The following is an 18,346-nucleotide window of genomic DNA, read 5'->3' as shown; positions in this document are numbered from 1 at the left end:
GAATTAATACTTATCAAAAAAGTGAATTATCAAGGACGTATGATAAATCCAAAGATTTTCATGGTCTTTTCAAATTCCAGGACTTAAGGACTTTCAAGGACTGTACGAGCCCTGTAGGGCATTCGGCCCATCAAGTCTATTTTACCATTCAATCACGGCTGATCCATCTTTCCCTCTCAAACCCATTTTCGTCTTCTCCCCATAACCTGTGATACCCATACTAATCAAGAATCTGTCCATGTCCACCCTAAAAATATCCATGACAGGTTTATTTGTCATCATTATAACTGCTGTATTTTACAACAAGACTGATCTCTAATGTCCTATTCTCACAGATGATTCTTTTACTTACTTTTACTTTATTAATTTATTGAACATGTTAAAAAATGTTTAACATGTCCGCGGGACAATTGCATCTCAACATGGCCGCGGGACAATTGTTATCGCCCGCCGGGGGCTCTGACTTTGACTCTGACATCGGGGGGAGAGGGAAGTGCAGGGGAGAGATACGTTTTTTTTTGCCTTCCATCACAGCGAGGTGGAGATGCGCTGTGATGGATGTCTGTGTAAATTGTGTTGTGTTGTCTTTTTTTTCTTGTATGTATGACTGCAGAAACAACATTTCACTTGAGCCTCTATGAGGTTCAAGTGACAAATAAATTGTATTGTATTGTATTGTATAAATACAAACACAAATAAACTTGTAAGCAATAAAAAAGGAAAGTAAAATACAAAGGAAAACAAACAAATAAGTAACTCAAATAATACAAATAATATCGTTCATGTTCAAAAGGGGTAAGAAGAAGTTCAAAAACTTTTCCGGTCCTACCCCCTCTTATTTTCTATACATTTTCATGGAAAAACAAAATAATGGGAACAAATGGACCCAAAATCTGTTGAACAGTCCACAAACAAGAAATAACCAAACAGAATTCTGATTGCAAATAGCAAAGTTTTCATTAAAACCTTTGTTAATGCTATTACATTTTTCTGAAAGCCTCAACATTTTTAAGTGAAAATGAATGACTTCATTGAAGAATGCCTCTTTGTGGGGATTTTAAATAATTGAATAGTGGGTTGCTGCTGCAGTTATGTTTAAGCTTTTGTGACAGTATTTTGCATTTGTGTTCTCAAAGCTTAACTGTTAATTGATATCAGTAAATGCAGCTGATATTTTTCATTCACAATTGCAGCCAGCTTGCCCATCAGATATCAAAATAGTACAGAACTATTCCTCATGTCAGCACATTAAAGATATCTTCACTAGAATGTTGTACACTTAACGTTGTTTATTGTTACATTATTATTGTCATCATCCCATTACTATTACCCCCAACACACTACTTTTCAACGGGCATTTGCATACGTTTAGTTAAATTTTGGAGAACTAAAAATCATCCATTCCCCATAATAAAAGGTTACATCCACTGCCATGCATCCTGTCATATCAAATCTGTGATTTTTTTATGTCCAGGATTCCTCCACTTTCCCCAAGCCTCATTTCCCTTCTTCATCGTCTCACATCTCAAGAAGAGATTAACTAATTGTACTTGACGTTGCAAGCAGCATTTGACTGAAATGCCATCAAGAAATCCTGCCAAAACAGGGAAACATTCAAATTTCATACAAAGCAAGATGGTCCTGGTTAATGGGGAGCCAAATGGGAGCCAGCCCCAAATTATCAGGATGAAACAATGGCACAGCTGTTAGAATGCTAGCTCACAGTGCCAGGGACACAAGTTCCACCCTGACCTCAGATACCATGTAGACTTTGCACATTCCATCTGTGATTGTGTGAAGTTCCCCCAAGTGCTCAGATTCCCTCCAACATCTCAAAGACACGCAGGTTGTTACGTGATTGGACAATATAAATTGTCCCTGGTGTGCAGGTGAGCGGTATAATCCCAGAGAAATTGATGAGAATATGGGGAGAATAGAAATGTGGTTCATGTAGTATTAGTGTCAATGGATGGATGATTATCAGCATTGGCCCAGTGCGTGAAATAACTTGTTTCCGTGCTGTATTTTTCTATGACTCTATCCTCTGGTCTTGTCTTAGGCCATCATGAATACTTCAATGACAAACACTTCATCATAAGTGGAAATGTTCACAACGTTCAAGTCATTCTCACCTCCGCAATAAATGAAGAAGTCTTTACCGGCAAGCACACAGACCATTCAGGCAGGTGTTGAAATGTGCCTAGTCACATTGGCCCACAAAAAAGATGCAATGAATATCTCCAGCCTATCCTTGACATTCAATGGCATTATCATCCCATGGTCCTACCACCGTCAATGTAATTTGGCCAAAACCTCAACTGAATCAATCATCTAAATGCCACCTCCGACTACATTCTCTGTCCCGCCCACTCCCCTGACATCAGTCTGAAGACAGGTCTCGACCCAAAACATCACCCATTCCTTCTCTCCAGAGAAGCTGCCTGTCCTGTCCAGCTCCCCAAGCCTTTTTTATTATTTACAAGGCACATTAGAAGTATGACAAAATTCAACAACTCTCAGGTCAGTCAGAAGCTATCCAGGACATTACTTGCAGATTCACCACTATGTTCTACACCATCTTGATGAAGCAACATAACCGCTGATCATCATCATTGACTCTAAATTCTAAACATTTTAAGAATATTCACCAAAAAAAAATCTGCACATACAGCAGCAAATGACAAATAGACAGTTGACAGGTCAGCTTTGAATTCAGGGATTAATGACAAGGAGGATCATGAAAGTACAGGTATAACACGATATTTGCATTCCTAAGAAGCATCATGTTATAAAAACAATTGTGTCAATGGGGAGAAGGGATTAGGAGCTAGGGGTTAGGAGCTAGAGTTTCAGCCTCTCTATAACAAAGTTCTTTCTCTGCAGTATTTTCAAAAATAAAGGTCCTCTCAATAACTACAAATTTATTTTTGTTACTGGTAAAAATACTAAAAGCTGTATGTTACATAGTTTAATAGTATAATTGCACAGATATCTTGGCCAACTGTGGTGAAACATACGAGATTATGTATGATTAGTCCAGGGAGGTTACATGGAGACAGTTTCTTTTCCCTCAACTGTTTTTCTGCTTGTCAGTTTTCAAAGTAACCTTTAAGTGGTTTTCCAGTTCCTGATAGAAATAACATTATAACCAATTCTGCCCATACAATGCAAATAGTATAAAGCAACTGTATGTGAGTTCCCTTATATTCTCAGTAAGTATACCAAGTCCGAGAAGTCATGCTATGACTTGTTCACCGATTTGTTTCCCACACCTGTACCTGCACCTTGAGAAGGACTGCATACCTGTATTAAACTAACAGTTCTTTGGGTTGTGAAGTCACAGAAACAAATAAACATTCCACTATATGGAGAAAAACCAATGTATGTAGAGTTAATAGTCTGAGGATCCAACACCATCCCGGTTTGGGACATGCTCAGAGATACCATCACCTACATGCAGGGCAGAAGGGTGGATACCTCCCAGTCAGCTTGGAGGTGGCCATCCACAGGATATCACACCTGTGCATGATGGATGCACTCTCCAAAATGTGCATCGGAAAGACAAAAAGGTACCGGATCCAATTACTCTACATAGACATCTGTAGTGCAGCCCAAATCAATGGGTAGGGAACGGATAGGTTCCCCCATCAAGTCTAGGGTCAGATAGGGTTGGGTTGCCCAGTCTCCCCTGTCTTGTTTATCTGCTGTTTAGAACCTTTTGCTAATTCCATCGGGAAGGACACAAGAGTAAGTGGGTTGACATTACCAGGCAATGGGGCACTCCAATCAAAGTACACAAAAAACGTAATCATCTTCTGCTCATATCTAAGGTTACACCCACAGATTGATCAGCACCTGCAACTAGTAAGCCAGAGCAAATTACTAAGGAGCCAGAGTAAACTGCAAGAAGAGCAAGATCATACTCATCAGCAACTGGCCTAACCGATCCTCCATCTCCATTGTCATCAGATCTGACTACCCAAGGGGGAAATAGAAGCATGCAACAAAAATTGAATGGAACGGATAGCCAGGGTAAAACGAACATTGGTTCATTGGGAGCAGCGCTCAATAACTGGTTAATAAATTGGTCATCAGGTTTGAGGCATCTCCAAGCTGCTGTACTTGCCACAGATGTGGCCCATTCACAAGTAATCACCAGGCTGCCTTCCAGTTCACCTGGGAGTCAAAAATGCAGCAGGTCCAACGGGTCACAATGTAAAACTCCATAGACAACAGAAGCAAAAGTGATGGACACCATGGTGTGTGGCTCCATCAGGATGTGCTTGGATCCAAAGTATGTGCGCACTAAGTGTCACAACCTACTGAGATACTACCTGTCTCTAGTGTTGCAAAGGATAGGACTGACACTGCTGTTGTGCAATGCTGTAGTCAGCTGGACATTGCCACACTGTTCTTTGTGGAAAATGTCATTCAGACCGGCATCTTAGATCACAAGCCCATTAAGCAGTGGTCAGAATGGAAAATCTTACTGGCACTGCAGAACATGGATCCTGTGGGCTGGCTCCCTCAGCAGATTGCCCAGATTGTCAAGCTTCATCTCCAGAAATCACCAAGACCTCACATGAATGGCAATGATGGGCTCCATCCCAATCAGATCCTAGCTGAGAGTCTTACTCTCAATACACACTGCCCTCGAGATGGCTGCTATGGAGAAGACGGTTGCTGACCTCTCTGCAGATTGTGGATTTGCCAAGATGGTCCACAGAAAAATGCAAGCAGCTGACTCTCTGATTTAATGACTGTTCCGAAGGATACACTCAGAGGAGAACATCAAATGCTGCTGGAAGGATTTGGTGAAAGGCGCTCTTTGGTCTGGCCGAAACCTGTTGGTCTTCCAGCACAGCGAGATGTCTGTAGGGGACTACTGCAAACTGTCCCATTCCAGACCGCAGGAGGATATGCTGACAGATGCTGAAGCTCAATGCCGGCAACTTGAAGGCTCCATGGGGGAACACTACTGTCCAGGGTCCTTCTGTTGTTGACATTGAGCGGCTGAGTCCAGTGGGGATGTGTAAACAAAAAGGTTCTAATGGTACTCGGCACAAGACTGGCAATATTGAATGTATAAACACTATGAACAGTTTGAGTGTATTACAGTTTTTTCATCCATATTTATACTATGAAATAAGTTTATTTTTTGAATTTTTTTAAAAAGTACTGCATAACACAGCACTCCAGAAAGTGCCAAGTTGAACCCACAGTACATTTTGAACACATTCACATCAAGTCTTGGGCAGATAACCAGGAGGTTTCATCAATTTCAAGGCAGTGCAAACTGGGTGGGGTCAGACATGGAAAAAGCAACAACCAGAGAATAATTGCTTTCAGCAAAAAAATTTAATTAGTGCCCTTAACATAGAAAAGTAAACAAGATTAAATGCAAGTAGCTTCACAGAATTAAAAAAAACATCACAACGTAGAAATTACTTCTCTTCTCAAAAGACTTTAAATATATACTGGTGTAGGTGGCATTGGCAACACTAGCATTTACTGGCAATCCCCAATTGTGCAACTAGGTTGGGGCAAGTGCACCCCAACTTGAAAGACTGCAGCCCTCCACTTTAAATACAGTAGTCAATGTGGTGAAGTTACACAAAACAAAACTAAGAATCACACAATAAAATAGGTGGTTCCAGGAATTTGATCCGCAGACATCATAACAGTGATTTAAGATAATGCGAGACTTACAAGTGCAATGCTTATTCTATCCTCGTCCAGTTAAATCATAAAAATTGCACGGTTACCACGTTAAAACAGCCCCATTCCCCCACCAAGGCACTGATGCTGGAGAATGTCTTAATGTTGAGGATTATATGGCAATCAAACAGTGCTTTCTTCAGGACAGTGTAGACCATATTGAGTTGCATTCAAGTTGCATTTCTGGGCAAGCAAAGAGTACTATATTACAATCCAGAGGTGTTTTGCAGATAAAAATCTGAAGATCTGAAAATCTGAACCATATGTTTATGGTTGATCCAGTTGAGTTTCTGGTCAATAGTAACACTCAGAATATGGATTAAATTGGGGGTCTCCTTCCCAATCAGCACATATATGGGGAGTCAAATAGCCTTCCTCTGCAATTCGAATTTCTATGATTCCTTAATCAATTAACAACATAGGACATATGTAACAACAGAAAACCACTCTGGACAAAATATTGAATAAGGCAAAACACTGTATAACCTGACCCCAACCTATTTATCAATATACCCGACCCAAATTTGTCAGATCTCATTGGGCGCATAGTCAGACAGCAAGACTCTTGTTAGTTTGCCAACTCAATTATATACGCAATTATGTTTTCCGACTGCCAAATTAAACCAAGCAAACCAATCCTTTCTCATTGCCAAAATTTACCAGCCTTAACAACATCCTCATGAGATCCTCTCCAATGCAATTACATCCTTCCTGGAATGTGCTGACAAAAATGGTTTGCAATAGCCGAACTGAAGCAACACATGTATTTAATCTAGTTTGGGATTATTTTGGAGTTATATAATTGTGTCGATATAACTGCCATTAATTCAAAACTAGAACCGGTCTTCAGAATATCTGTTCTAATATACATCAAAAACAGTAATCAGTTTGAAATTAAAAGGAAAGTTATGCAAACCAACATATGTAATGTATGTTCTCTTATGCATCAGCTGAATGTAAGACAATGGGTCGTGCTAATTGGCCTATGTCAAACCAGAAATCTTCAGTTTAAGTTATTTCATACCATTGCGATAGAGATGAACGATTTCCAGACCGGACGTATTTTGTCACCTGGCACTCAAGCAAGGTTGTAAGCATATTTATCTATCTATCAATAATCTGGGTATTTGTGTTCGCAAGATATGCAAAAAGTAACAGTGATAAAGGAAACAAGGCATTGTTGGCTGTTCGCTAGGTGAGAATGAAAAGCTTGTGTGACTTGGGTGGGTGAAGGATGGAGAGAGAGGGGATGCAGGGGTTACTTATTTCAGGTTAGGCAGAGGTTCACTTGCACTTCCTCCAACCTCATCTATTGTATCTATTGTTCAAGATGTGGACATACATCGGCGAGACCAAAAGTAAACTGGGCAATCGTTTCGCTGAACACCTTCGCTCAATCCGCCTGGACCTACCTGGTCCCGGTTGCTAAACACTTAACCATATAACAATTACAGCACGGAAACAGGCCATCTCGGCCCTACAAGTCCATGCCGAACAAATTTTTTTCCCCTTAGTCCCACCTGCCTGCACTCGTACCATAACCCTCCATTCCCTTCTCATCCATATGCCTATCCAATTTATTTTTAAATGATACCAATGAACCTGCCTCCACCACTTCCACTGGGAGCTCATTCCACACCGCCACCACTCTCTGCGTAAAGAAGTTCCCCCTCATATTACCCCTAAACTTCTGTCCCTTAATTCTGAAGTCATGTCCTCTTGTTTGAATCTTCCCTATTCTCAAAGGGAAAAGCTTGTCCACATCAACTCTGTCTATCCCTCTCATCATTTTAAAGACCTCTATCAGGTCCCCCCTTAACCTTCTGCGCTCCAAAGAATAAAGCCCTAACTTGTTCAACCTTTCTCTGTAACTTAGTTGCTGAAACCCAGGCAACATTCTAGTAAATCTCCTCTGTACTCTCTCTATTTTGTTGACATCCTTCCTATAATTTGGCGACCAAAATTGTACACCATACTCCAGATTTGGCCTCACCAATGCCTTGTACAATTTTAACATTACATCCCAGCTTCTATACTCAATGCTCTGATTTATAAAGGCTAGCATACCAAAAGCTTTCTTTACCACCCTATCTATATGAGATTCCACCTTCAAGGAACTATGCACGGTTATACCCAGATCCCTCTGTTCAACTGCATTCTTCAATTCCCTTACATTTACCATGTACGTCCTATTTTGATTTGTCCTGCCAAGGTGTAGCACCTCACATTTATCAGCATTAAACTCCATCTGCCATCTTTCAGCCCATTTTTCCAAATGGCCTAAATCACTCTGTAGACTTTGGAAATCCTCTTCATTATCCACAACACCCCCTATCTTGGTATCATCTGCATACTTACTAATCCAATTTACCACACCTTCATCCAGATCATTGATGTACATGACAAACAACAAAGGACCCAACACAGATCCCTGAGGCACCCCACTAGTCACCTGCCTCCAACCCGATAAACAGCCATCCACCATTACCCTCTGGCTTCTCCCATTCAGCCACTGTTGAATCCATCTTGCTATTCCTGCATTTATACCCAACAGTTGAACCTTCTTAACCAACCTTCCATGAGGAACCTTGTCAAAGGCCTTACTAAAGTTCATATAGACAACATCCACTGCTTTACCCTCGTCAATTTCCCTAGTAACCTCCTCAAAAAATTCAAGAAGATTAGTCAAACATGACCTTCAGGCACAAATCCACGTTGACTGTTCCTAATCAGACCCTGTTTATCTAGATGCTTGAATTCCCCTTCCCATTCCCACACTGACCTTTCTGTCCTAATCCTCCTCCATTGTCAGTGAGGCTAAATGCACATTGGAGGAACAGCATCCCATATTTCGCTTGGGAAGCTTACAACCCAGGGGTATGAATATTGATTTATCTAACTTCAAGTAACCCCTGCATTCCCTCTCTCTCCATCTCTCCCCAACCCAAGTCACACCAGCTTTTCGTTCTTACCTAGCAAACACTGCCCGGTTTCTTTTATCATTGCTACTTTTTTGCATATCTTTAATTTATTGTTCTATAGTTCTCTACATCATCGTTTATATCTCTCATTTCCCTTCCCCAGTGACTTTCAGCCTGAAGAAGGATCTCGACCCAAAACATCACCAATTCCTGCTCTCCAGAGATGCTGCCTATCTTGCTGGGTTACTCTAGCATTTTGTGTCTATCTTCCCCAATTTTGTATTGAATTCACTCAGGCTATAAACTATAAGATCTCGTCAGCTTTGCTTCTTTATTCTGCTAAAATAAAAAAAATAAAAAAACAAATCTTTGCCTACACACATAACCTATATATTCACTCCAGTAATGTCTATGAACTGTTATTAGTAAACCTAAGTACTTACCTACTCGACTTTATTTTTACATGTAAGAATATCTGCAGTAATTTGATTATTGATATGCATCGTAAAATTGAGGCCCTGTCACCAATCACCGTTCATTATACGTTACTAATCATTCATGTCCAAGAAGATGCAATGTAAACTAGATGGGAAGAATTCCCAAAAGGGCTTCATAAAAGATATAAGCACTTAGCAGAAGCATATGGGCAACTTGAAAAATAAAAAATGTAAATTGTACTCCTTGGAGCAGAGGGGCTGGAGCAGATTGCAAGGGGACCTGATGGACAAATTTTAAATCGTGCAAGGTCTACGCAGTGTAGATAAAGAGAAACTGGTTTTCGACCCGTCTGTCAATGTTAACAAAAGACACAGTATGAAAGAAAGTGAATGGCAAAAACATAACCTAGAAGTGACATATGAGAAAAACTTTTTTCCCCTCACAAAATACATCTAATGGTTAGAATCGTGAATGCACTGCCAAGGGGAATAGTGCAGCCAGGTTCAATTACAGTCATCCTAAAGAAACTGAGTAAATATTTGAAGGGGAAAAAAATACAGAGCTGTGGGAAGAGGTCAGATTGCTATTAGCTGCATTGCTCTTAGATATTAATGAGCGAGTTTGATATTCCAAATGCTCATGCCCAGCTCATAGGTCACTCGCTATAAACATTCTCGGCAGCTGTGGTGCTGCGTTGTGTACAGGCTTGCGCTTTATCCGTGGTCGGAGTCGTGCCAGGGTCTCTGGCGCTGCTGAGTTGTTGCTGCGGGGCCGTCCCAGTCCCAGTCCGGGGGTGGTCCTGGGCTTACAGGCGGCGCGGGAGGAGGTGCTCGCTCCAGCTCAGCTCTGCCTGTCCAGCCGGGTTGGCCGACAGCCGGGGCGCAGGCCTGGAGCGGTGGTGGCCACGGATTCACAGCCGGCACGGGGGGAGGCGCTGGCTCCAGCTCTGCTCTGCATGCCCAGCCGGGGCACAGGCCAGTAGCGGTGGCTGCCCCGGAATTGCAGCCTGCATCAGGGGGGAGGGGTGGCCAGTGGCCACTCGGTGGGGCAGGGGATGCGGGTGGCGGTCCCATGCCCGTCAGGGAGCGGATTCCTTGGGAGTTGAAGCGAGATTGGGCTGCCAGCGTGGAGAAGCGCCAACCACAGCTCAACTCTGCCTGTCCCGCTGGGCCAACCGACAGCCCCGGACCAGCGGGGCAGGCGGAGTTGAGCTGGGGTTGCCGCTTTTCCGCGCTGGCTGTGGGCGTGGGGGCCGCTGCTCCGGGTCCCCAGGCGCGGCAGCCTACAGGCTCACAGCCAGCACGGAAAAGCGGCAACCCCAGCTCAACTCCGCCTGCCCCGCCGGGCCAACCGTCAGCCCCAGGCCGACAGGACAGCGGCTGATGACCGGTGCTCGGCCTCCGCCAGCACTGAGGGAGCCAACCGACAGCCACTGGACAAGGCCAGAGGCGCAGCAGACGGTCCCCGGCCCGTCAGTGAATGGGCCCCCCGGGAGCCGGTGCAGAGCCAGCGCCTTCCCCCCCCCCCCCCCCCCCCCCCCCCCCCCCCACGCCACTTGCAAGAACGGGTCCGCCACCGCCTCGCCAGCCCAGGGCCACCCCGGACAGGGACCGGGACACCCGGGAGGGGACAGGGACGGCCCAGCAGCAACTCAACAGTGCCCACAGCGCCGGAGACCTGGGCCTGACCCCGACAACGGACGAAACGCAAGTGCACCCATGCAGATTCACAGCTACTGGGAATGTTTATAGCAAGTGACCTATGACCTGGGCATGCATAGTCGGAATACCAAACTCGCTTATTCAAGAAAGTGAAAGAATTGGGAAATGAACTATGCAATTCCATAGTAGAAACAAGGAACTGCAGATGTTGGTTTACACATTCTAACCAATTTAGAAAATTATGTAAAAGGACACAATGCACTGGAGTTACTCAGCGGGTCGGCCAACATCTCTGGAGAACATGGATTGGCCATTTTCTGGTCGGGATCCTTCTTCAGACTGAATCAGTCCCAACCTATCCGTGTTCTCCCAAGATGCTGCCCGACCCACTAGACATACTCTAGCACTTTATGTCCTTGTACATAATTCCTTAAATGCACAGGCAGATAAATAAAGCCATAGAAGGGTTTTTATAATTAGAGGATGCATTAAAGTATTGATGGTGATTTGCAGAACACTGACTATGCCAGTCAGTGCTGTGTAATTGTAGAAACACCATTATGTCACAAGATCAAGGGATGGTAATCTATAGTTAGAAGAAAAGATGAAAGTCAAGAGATAATTTTCACTGAAGCAGAAGAGGCTAAGAGGAATACATAGTTTAAAACTATATTGACACTCTTCAAATATCATGTGGAAGGTAAGCAGTGAGCTCATTAACTTAAAATTATAGTTAAACTACAATTATCCTGCAACCAATTGTTTCGATATCCTGATGCTCCAGCATCTGACTCACTGATTAACCCAGAATGTGAGCCAGGGTCCAGTGTACAAGCACAGTGTGCAGCCAAAGCCATAGTCCAGAGCAGTTGTACATTTCCTGTTCCCTTTAAACTCAATGGGCTGAAAATTATTTCTGCTGCAGAACATGTGAAAAGTCAAATAAAGTTGCGTGTTTGGGTGTTGAATGAATGAATGAATGAATGATTCAATTTATTGTCATTGTCAGTGTACAGTACAGAGACAACAAGTTAATATTGAGGTGACGTCCAATATTCCAGAAAATCTGCCAGTCCTGAGCTACCAATGTCTCAAGGGTAGCAGATTTTGGGAGTTTTACTGTATTATTAAAAGAAGACACCTGGGGCTGATGGAACTTGAAATGCACCCTGGTTAGAGTCGATTCTGATTTCAATGTTTTTTTTTTACAAGACACTAGAAAGAAAAAGATAATTGCAAGAGTAAAATTAGAACTGTGAAAATGTACCCGTGATGAAAGAATGAATAGACAAGAGTTTCTGCAATCTCAAAAACAAAATAAAGAGGAGTTATCAAACATTTTCAAGGTTACAAAAAAGCTTATCATGTGGGAGAAAAAAAAACAAAAAAGGAATAAACATAAGCAAGAAATCAAACTGATATCAGAGGAAACTTTCTTACATATTAAGAGATCATCAATCTGGCATTAACTCTGCTTCCCTCTCCATTGATGCTGCCTGCATTTTCTGATTTTATTTCATAATTTTAGCAACTATACAAGTATGCTATATGACCACTTAGTCTTTTATAAGACTGCATTTAATCTAATTTTAGCCTCAGCTCCACTTTCTCCATATTCTTCATAAACTTTGACTGTCTAAAGATCAAAATATGTTCATCTAAGCCTTGAATATAATCATTGATTTACCCTCCACAACTCTCTGATGAATCCATAGTCACAACTCTCAAGAGAAATCTTTCTTCATCTCCCCACTTAATAGATGATCCCCTAGTATGAAACCAAACCCATAATTTTCAACCCGAAATGTTAACTCTGTTTCTCTTCCCACATGTGCCTGATCTGGTTTTATTTCAGATTTCCAGCATCTGTATTCTTTTGATTTTCATTCCCTATTTCTGAACTCCTTCCACTTTAAAAGCAACAAACAAACAAGTCTAACATCCTCAATTCACACTTTACATTCTCTTTGTACCCTTCCATATCTCCAGTATTCCTTTCCCCTGATCTCAGTCTGAAGAAAGGTCGCAAACCAAAACATCACCCATTCATTCTCTCCAGAGATGCTGTCTGTCCCACTGAGTTACTCCAGCATTTTGTGTCTATCCTCAATTGCTTGTTCGTACTGCAGGCCAATATTCTGCTTATCACATATGAGAACACCCAAGATCCCTCCACATCACAGCATTCTGTAGTGCCTCTCAAATTAAACCATATTCTGCATTTCTATTCTTCCTCTCAAAGTAAGATAACGGCACATTTCTCTACATATTCTTGCTATTGAGGGAGTGCAGCGTAGGTTCACAAAGTTAATTCCTGGGATGGAGGGACTGTCATATGCTGAGAGAATGGAGTGGCTGGGCTGGTATACTCTGGAATTTAGAAGGATGAGAGGGAATCTTATTGAAACATGTAAGATTATTAACGGTTTGGACACGCTAGAGGCAGGAAACATGTTGCTGACGTTGGGGGGGGGGGGGGGTCCAGAACCAGGGGCCACAGTTTAAGAATAAGTGGTAAGTCATTTAGAACAGAGACGAGGAAACACTTTTTCACACAGAGAGTTGTGAGTCTGCGGAATTCTCTGCCTCAGAGGGCGGTTCTCTGGATACTTTCAAGAGAGAGCTAGATAGGGCTCTTGAAGATAGCGGAGTCAGGGGATATTGGGAAAAGGCAGGAATGGGGTACTGATCGTGGATGATCAGCCAGATCACATTGAATGGCGGTATAGGCTTGAAGGACCGAATAGCCTACACCTACACCTATAGTCTATTGTCACATCGTATTCCAGCTGTATTTTTATTCCAGCTGTATTTTTTGCCCAATCACTGGCCTCATGTATCACCTTCAGGACTTGCCTTTCCACTTATCTTTGATCAGCAGCAAATTTGGCTACATTACACTGACCCCCTTCATCTATTCATTAAAACAAGTTGTAAACTGTTGCGCCCAATATTGATCCCCATGACACCCCGCTGGTTACAATTGTCCAACCATAAAATGAGCCATTTACTCAAACTCTTGCTATATTTTCGTCAGTAAATCTTCTTTACATGTTCTTGAAAAGCTAAGATGTGAATAGCTGTGCAGACACAATCAGCCATATGGCCTACTTACCTTATGGCCGAAAAACCAAAACAAAATATTAGCCCCAATGCCCAGACCTCTTAGCTTGTGCAGTAACTTTGTAAATTACACTTCAAAGAGTCACCTGGAAATCCAAATAAATATCCACTCTCAGACATTCTCAGATATCTTAATACATTTTTCAAATTTTTATTCCTCTTTCATAAAACCAATTGACTCCTCTTTATTACATTACTTATTTCCTAAATTTCTGGTACTATTTCCTTAATGATATTCTTTGGCTTCCCAATTTTCATAATGACATTTTTTGACTTCCTAGTATCTAATTGTGATTAGTCAGCATTTAAGACGCATTACAAAATATTAATTTTGTATATTTACAGGAATCAAATTTTAGCATGTATTTTTAACCAAGGACAAGATAACGTTTTAGTAGAGAATGTTAAAGACATTGTCACTGAACTATATTTTAAAGAGTCCGAACAATATTAAATTGATTGCGTGCCATTAGTAAAATAATTCTTCATAATATCAAGATGTTTTGAGATAATCCACTCTCAAGCCAGCAACATAACTTCAAAATAATAGAAACAAAGAACTACCAATGTAGTTTACAAACAAAGGAAATGAAGTACTAGAGAAACTCGTGTTCAAGAAGGAACTGCAGATGCTGGAAGATCGAAGGTACACAAAAAAATGCTGGAGAAACTCAGCGGGTCAGGCAGCGTCTCTGGAGAACAAAGATTGGTGACGTTTCGAATTGGAAGCCTTCTTTAGCACTTTGTGTCCTTCACCCCACTCCCCCCACCCCACTTCAAATAGTACTGGTTGTCTTTCCAAAAATAAACTTAATGCAGTTCCGTTTCAGCCTAAAAACACCAGGTTCGTTTTAGAGCTGCCAAATTGAAAAATTCTTTATTTATTAAAATATTCTCATTTAGAACGATATACACATTCGAGACCCGGTAGTAAAATGTATCTTCCAATAATCTGGATGAAACGTTTGGACCAAAAGCCTACACAAATTTTAGACGAGACCATCAGATCTTAATTGAACTTTAAGAGAGGTGACACATTTTAGTTTCATGAGTCTATGACAGACAGTAATATCATTTCGAGAGTTCACCGTGTTGACAAGGGATGGCGTGCCATTTATTTGACAAACTCGTCTCTAACAAATCGGAAAAGATTGGGCTGTGAAGCAGTGGATTTTTTTTAAAGTTTTATTATTGCTTGTAATTCTGCAGCTGGTCGGTGATGGCGCCTCCCTGTCCCTTCCCCCTCCCTTACAGACAGACTCTAATCCACTTACAGCAAAACACACAAAGACTTTCCCCACAAGACAGACAGAAACAGGGAGAGAGACGGGCAGACGGAGCTGTTAGATACAGTCTCCGCCAGCACACTCGGTCCCGCAATCCCGGCCGCTCGCTCAAACCAAACAAAAGGAGCGTCGGCGCCGGGCCCAGTCTCCGGCCCCCGGCTCGTCTCAACCCCAGGCGGCACCGAGCTGGGGGTTGCTAGGAAGGGAGGGGGCATCGAGCGCCGGTAGCCCGAACTTACCCGCTTGTCGTCGTGTTGAGACGAGGAGCGAGTCGAACGGGTCCTGGACGAGATTCGGCCACCGATTATCTCGGGATCGAGCACCGAGTTACGCCGAGTCCGCACCATTTTCCTCCTCCTCCTCCTCCACCCCCCTTATCTCCCGGCCGCTCTGGCTTTACGGCTCGTTGGGCGCCATTTCTCCTCTGGTGTCAGTCCCAGGGCGGTGAGCGGCTCCCTCCCTCCGATCGGAAGCCCTCGGCTCTGGGGGGGGGGGAGGGGGAAAGGGACAGCCAGATCGGCTCCGGTGGGGGAACCCTCAGTCTGGAGAGGGTGAGCGGAGACGAAACTCGGCACCGACCGAGAAGGTGATCGAGTGAACTCGGCTCCTGTCGGAAATCTTCGGCTGTGGGGGAGGGAGAGAGGAAGGGGGGGGGGGGGGTGGTCAGATCAGATCGGCAGCGCTCGGCACTGAGAGGCCGAGTGGAGTGAACTCGGCTCCGATCGGCACTGAGACGATGACATGGGCAACGCTCGTCACTGAGCGACGAACTCGGCTCCGATCGGCAACCATCGGCACTGAGAGGCGAGTGAACTCGGCAACTGTCGACACTGAGTAAGATTGCGTGCCAATAACAAAGATTCCAGCTGAGAAAGTATTATCCTTGTATTTAAGTTGCGTGCTTGAGGAAAACCGTTTACATATATATTTAAAACACCGGATGAGACGCGTTGACGAGACAACGAGGCGCTTCGCTTATTATTTATTTATTGAAAATAACAATGTCATATTTTCGGCAGAAAAAGTAAATCATTTCTGAAATAATTTGATGGAATTGATTTACAAGTTGTGGTCACGTAGTTTTGACGAAGGGTTTTCCGATGGGAAACATTTCCCTTTCCACATAACTTGGTGAGGGTTTTTTTTCTGTTTTGTTGTATTTACGTAATGTTTTGAATAGAGCTGATTAAGGCACTTCCTTTATTTGTGTTGTGTGATAACTTCGAATCAAGGATGACTTGCTTTCACTCTGGTCTGTAGGTTTTGAAGTGGTTAATGAGGCCAATGTGGACCGGCAGACTAACACAGATGGAGCAGGTGGGGAGCGCAGGTGGTTGCTGGTTGATGAGGTGATGTGCAGCTTATGCAACCATTCTGTGTGGCCCAGAGATTCCCAATAGTATCCCGAATATATCACTCGTAAACAGACATGGGCTGGAGATTCTCAGAAGAGTATGGAGATGTTGCATTTCTGCAATGATGTTTTGAACACATCTTTAAATATTTTTGCAAGGAACTGCAGATGCTGGTTTAAACCAAAGATAGACACAAAAAGCTGGAGTAACTCTGTGGGTTAGGCAGCATCTCTGGAGAAAAGGAATAGGTGCCATTTTGGGTTGAGACCCTTCTTCAGATTTTTATGTGGTTTGTGTGTTAATCTCTTCTCATGACGGGGCCCAAGTGCTTGTTTGGGGGTATCTAATTTAGAATTATTTAAGAAAGAACTGCAGATGCTGGAAATAATCGATGATAGACAAAAATGCTGTAGAAAGTCAGCGGGTGAGGCAACATCTATGAAGCGAAGGAATAGGTGACGTTTCGGGTCGAGACCCTTCTTCAGTCTGAAGAAGGGCCTCGACCCGAAACGTCACCTATTCCTTCGCTTCATAGATGCTGCCTCACCCGCTGTTTCTCCAGCATTTTTGTCTCATTTTAGAATTATATCGCTTGCCGAATTGAGTGTAAATCAGGTTCAATTTCAAAACGCACAAGTGCTGGTAGAGCTTAGCAGGCCAGGCAACATCTGTGGAGGGAATGGACAGATTACTTTTCTAGTCAAGTCCCTCTTCAGTGTGTCGAGTGAATTCTGCTCTGATGGTAACCCTCGGCACTGAGTGAGATTATGTTCCAATAATAAACAATCAATGCAGAGAAATCATTGTTAGAAGTTGTGCGTTTGAGTTCCTCACGCGTGTTGTGTTTTCTTCAAATTTCTAGCACTTTGAGCTTCTTGTCTCTTGCAGGCCTCAATAGGTTGATATATGAGAAGATATCAACACTTGTTCCAGTAAATGTGGAGGATTTTACATAGACTTTAAATCTCTGGTGTGTTATCGGCAGAATCTTTCCAATTAGCCCAATCCTGCTGCTACCTCTTTCCTTCACCCTCCTCCTTACAATCAGTATGAACAAGGGTCCTGACCCAAAACGTCGCCTCCAGTAATTCTGTCCGACCCACTGAGTTACTCCAGCAATTTGTTTTTCTTTTGGAAACCAGCATCTGAAGTCTCCATTCAGGTATATTGATTGCGTATTTATCTTTTAAGATAATGTAGACCATATGATACGGCTTTTGATCCTTTGATATATCAACCATTATGGTTGGTTCATTGTTGTTTGCCTTCAGTCCAAGCTATCTGGTTAGAAATGCCAACCTTGTTACTTGGTTTATCAAAGAGCAAATTAGAAAAACATGTGAACATTGCTTTTGTATATTGGTGTCGGGATGTAGTAACCAGGTACAAGTGATAAAGCAAAAATGATGACAGGGATTGGACTTGGTAGATTGATAAATTAAAACATGTGAGAGATTGCAGTTGTTTACTCCGTATGTCAACAAACAGAGATGTTCTTGAAAACAAACAACATTGTTGCCTTCCCAGGAGATAACATGGAACAGAGAGAGCATTATAAAAAGAGAGAAAGGAAATACCACTACTAGATGAGAAAGTAATATTAAAAGCATGCAGAATTCTATTACTGATGCTAATTTAGCCCCTGTGGATCGGACAAAACACTTATCTGTAATGGTGGCAACAATTAGAACAAGATGTGAAGAGAGCATCAGGTGTTTTGGAAGGTATTAGAAAAACAAATTGTTACAATCACACATGGAGGGAAATTGTAATAACATTCCTGGGTGCATGTGAGAGTTGTGGGTGGGTGTATCCACTGGATATTTGATTAAAATTGACTTGTT

The 18,346-nt window shown here is 42.7% G+C and overlaps 1 protein-coding gene across 4 annotated transcripts in view; it reads right to left on the bottom strand.

The window, feature by feature from the left end:
• Positions 1-15,771, bottom strand: part of atad2b (ATPase family AAA domain containing 2B) — a 143,725-nt gene extending 127,954 nt beyond the window's left edge. For 3 of the 4 annotated variants that reach the window (XM_055635372.1, XM_055635373.1, XM_055635370.1), the window contains exon 1: positions 15,387-15,771. In XM_055635372.1, the coding sequence (XP_055491347.1) occupies positions 15,387-15,494 (108 nt within the window). In that variant the 5' untranslated portion in view covers positions 15,495-15,771. The remainder of the gene's footprint in view (positions 1-15,386) is intronic. The other variant, XM_055635369.1, reaches the window with a different exon arrangement.
• Positions 15,772-18,346: the final 2,575 nt, after the last annotated feature.

This window comes from Leucoraja erinacea, chromosome 5 (genome assembly GCF_028641065.1).
Source record: "Leucoraja erinacea ecotype New England chromosome 5, Leri_hhj_1, whole genome shotgun sequence".
In the NCBI taxonomy this organism is placed as follows: Eukaryota; Metazoa; Chordata; class Chondrichthyes; order Rajiformes; family Rajidae; genus Leucoraja; species Leucoraja erinaceus.
The sequence above is the reverse complement of the archived record's forward strand: the minus strand, read 5'-3'. Positions and strand labels throughout refer to the sequence as shown.